The 3,536-nt window shown below is 35.3% G+C and overlaps 1 protein-coding gene across 2 annotated transcripts; it reads right to left on the bottom strand.

Annotated features, from left to right (window-relative positions):
* Positions 1-380: 380 nt before the first annotated feature.
* Positions 381-3,024, bottom strand: LOC107922482 (uncharacterized). 2 transcript variants are annotated; one of them, XM_016852547.2, is made up of 5 exons: positions 2,654-3,024; positions 2,508-2,581; positions 1,632-1,767; positions 1,227-1,508; positions 381-962 (listed from the first exon to the last, which is right to left on the bottom strand). In XM_016852547.2, the coding sequence occupies exons 1-5, from the start codon at positions 2,771-2,773 to the stop codon at positions 699-701; spliced, it is 876 nt and encodes a 291-aa protein (XP_016708036.1). In that variant the 5' UTR covers positions 2,774-3,024; the 3' UTR covers positions 381-698. The 2 variants fall into 2 exon arrangements, with proteins under 2 accessions (XP_016708036.1, XP_040942379.1); XM_041086445.1 differs by having other exon boundaries at positions 2,508-3,011.
* Positions 3,025-3,536: the final 512 nt, after the last annotated feature.

Raw genomic sequence — 3,536 nt, 5'->3', positions numbered from 1 at the left:
AAATATTTTATATTACAAATATATTTATAAAAATATTTCAAGAAATGATTATTAGAGTGGTAAGAAGTTTTATACAAATTTGTCAGTTAAGTGTTTGATTGTCAGATAATTCCTTTTGTTATTTTATTTGAAAATATATAAAAGTATAAAAAGATTAAAAAAATCCTTATAAGAATATTAATTACCTTTAAAATTAGGATATTTTAATAATTTCACAAGATTATCTCAAGTTGACTTCTATATTATCTCAATTAGGCATTTTATATATTATAGATATTAGCCAAAATTTATTTTTCCTAATGTCGTAATAAAAAGACCGAAATTTTCCTTTCGCCTAGATATTTTGTAGGTCAAATACTATCAATTCAACGAAGAAGGGGTTAAATCAAGAAGCTGACCAAAATAAGTCCGTAGGTCAAGTATGATCTTTTACAACAATGTAATAAAAATGACGCACTGAGGAACAAATTAAAATCTGAAACAGCCCAAGGCCTTCACCAAGATGGGACTGAAAAACACAAGATAATGGACAAACAGAGCAATTAGCATATGTGCATACCTCATGTTGAAATGTTAACTCCTAAAGACATAATCCCAAAACCCACAATGGAAAAAGTCATAATACAATCACACCCCCACTAAAGACAAACACCAGACACAGCTGAAGCAATTTGACAGGGTTAGAGAAAGCTAAGAAGTTAAACCAAAGCAATGCTGCTTTCGCCGCCAGGGGGTTTGCGAACACCACCAAAGTAGTCTCGAGACTCTACCTTCCCATCAGCGAAGATGTTACTGCCACTCATCTCCCGCAGTTTTGCAGCACTGAGTGGTTTCTCAGCAGAACCTGGAGGAACATCACCCTTAAATATGTCATTTCCTGAGAGCTCAGCGAATTTCTGATTATGAATTTTCTTTGCTGTCTTAACCGAAGCCTCCTCACTTGGCAAGCCACTTCCAGCAGGCTACAAAATAACAATCCAAATTCAACAACCTAAAAGATATTCAACTTTAACTATTGATGCTAAAGGCAAACCTCAAAAAGGAAGCAAGTGAAATTGAAGCACAGAAAGTCATAAATGTAAAATCTCCTACTTATTCCATGCCCAGCTCTATGGGACTCCTAACTATCTTAAGTACAATTGGTTGTGCGAGTAATCTATAGAAAAAGTGGCATACCAACCTGTTATCGCTTTGACAAAATTCAATGAGTTTTAACATGTACTTACATTGCATGTATCAGGTTCTCCCATGTCAAAATTGTCCTTCAATGCCAAAGCACGTACAGTTGTTGGCCTTGGTAAAATTTCAGGTGGAGGTGCAAAGATGTCATGTCCACTAAGGTCCTTGCACTTTGCATCACAGAGTTGCTTCTTCAACTTTGCATCCTCACTATCTAGTGTTCCACTTAGCTCACGCTGCTTCGCCACTTCAGGAAGAGTAGTCGGCTTTTTTGGGAAAATACTCTCTTCCTCGGCAAATGAGATGTGACTAATTCCAGCTAATGCTTGCTGACAATGCCAAACATCAAAATATTTAATGAATGATACTAAGTATAATGTTTAAAAGTCTTAAGATTGGTATAAATTACTATATTGATCATGATGAGAAAAACAAAAGAACTGAATGCATACCTGGTACATTCGTAGTCCGGTTTTGCTGTTTGGAGTAGGATTAGCACTGCCTAGTTCTGATTCATCATCTTCTCCATTGGCTGCAAAAATGCCACTACCCGTCATCTCCTTCATTTTATATCCAGAACAAGGCTTCCTGGAAACCACAACAGATGATTAAGCAGCATAAAACCAAATGTAGAGGAACCAAGAAGATGCAAAATCTATCAAGCACAAATTCCTTTTCTCATTCCAATACAAGCTTAATGGCTTATTGGTTTATCCTAACAAACTCACTTATCAACTGCGACAGAGACGAAGAAAAGAATAATGGAACAAATTTAAACACCTTGCTGACCATTACTTAAGAATGAATGCCAACAAACAAGGAAATCTTAGTACAAGAAATTATTTTCAAACATTTCATCTTCAACTGATTTTACTATCGTATATTAAAATCATCAAACCTCGCAATTCGGCGAAGCATTAGTAATTCCGAGCAGTGAGACATGATTGGTTTGCTCAATAGTTACAGTTGGTACAGTTAGATCTCCATCAACGGTTGCCAGAGTTGGACCAGAAGAGAGATCTAACGAATCATTGTTGTTAATCACGGATAATTGAACAGATCAAACCTCAAAAAAAATTAAAGAACGCGCAGATTCGAAATCGAATTGCTTTTTCAAAATATTCAAAACGGTATTTTTTTATGAGATATTGGAAGAACTGAAAAAAAAAAGACAAACAGCGAAATTATAGTAACAGCTCGAAGCTTCTGAAAGTATATTTTATAAAAACAGGCATAGAGCTACAAAATGTTTCAAGATAAATAAAGAAGGAAAATGAAAATGAAGATAGGATTTTTAGGGGGACGAAGAAGGTGGAAGGAGATCTCACCGCTTGTTTAAGTTTTCAAATTCTTCATCGGTCACTTGACCTCCAAACACCACTTTTCTGATCCCATCCGACGGCTGCCATTGATTTAAAAAATCAGTAAAAAAAACACTAATAACATACCAGAAAAGTTTTTTTTTTAAAAGGACCTGATGAGGGCGGGTGGGACGAGCGGCGGAGGCGGAGGAATCAGGTTGAGGAGTCTCGGACCAAGTGAGAAGATCTGCAGTGGAAGTGTGTGGTTTCCTCACTGGAGTACTCCTCTCCATTTTCGTTTGGGTTTTCTCTGATTCCACTCTCAAAACCACCCCAAGAAAAACAAGAAACGCTTCTAATTGAAGAAACAAAGCGAGAGAGAGAGAGAGAGAGAGAGAGAGAGAGAGAGCCTTCGATTTGAATGAAATGAAAGAAAAGGGGATCTGATGGAAAGTAGAAATGGAGTTAGCGAGGTATTCTAGTAATTATAAATTGACTGCAGTCGAGTCGAGTTTGAGTTGAGTCGACTTTCTCTCACCTCTATCACTTGTGTTGGGTGTGTTGGCTTTTGAATATTGTACCGCCCTGTGTCTTGATTTTAGGATAAATTTGTAAAATAGTCACTTTTATTTGTCTTAAGTTACATTTTAGTCACTTATATTTGAAATATTACGTTTTAGTCATTTACGTTATCGTGTTATAACATTTTAGTCACTAAATCGTTAATTGCCGACAATGGTGTAACGGTAAGCTGACGTGCACGTTAAATCATCATTTCAAATGAAAATTTTAGGTTAAATTCTATAATTAGTCCCTATATTTTTTCATTTTCAACAATTTAAAATTTTTCTTTTATGTTCTTTTAACTTTTTTTTCTATTCTCTTCTGCTTTTCCCTCTATTTTCCTCTCTTCTTCATTTCTTTTAATATAGTTTTTCTATAGTTTCCATTTGTAACTAGTCCACAAGCTCGCCTCACTCGAAAAAATTAAATTGTTCAAAAAAATAAAATATTGAAAATTTACGTTGAAAGAAATGGAGAAGGGAGAAAAAAACA

The sequence above is a fragment of the Gossypium hirsutum genome, chromosome D01 (genome assembly GCF_007990345.1).
Source record: "Gossypium hirsutum isolate 1008001.06 chromosome D01, Gossypium_hirsutum_v2.1, whole genome shotgun sequence".
Taxonomy (NCBI): Eukaryota; Viridiplantae; Streptophyta; class Magnoliopsida; order Malvales; family Malvaceae; genus Gossypium; species Gossypium hirsutum.
This window is presented reverse-complemented; position numbering and strand designations above follow the sequence as displayed.

Excerpts from the sequence above, each read along its gene's own strand:
- LOC107922482 (XM_041086445.1), bottom strand. The coding sequence starts at position 2,773 with ATGGAGAGGAGTACTCCAGTGAGGAAACCACACACTTCCACTGCAGAT. Across the intron at positions 1,509-1,631 it reads CCGGACTACGAATGTACCAG|CAAGCATTAGCTGGAATTAG; the intron begins GTATGCATTCAG and ends TGGCATTGTCAG. Across the intron at positions 963-1,226 it reads GAGAACCTGATACATGCAAT|CCTGCTGGAAGTGGCTTGCC; the intron begins GTAAGTACATGT and ends GTTATTTTGTAG.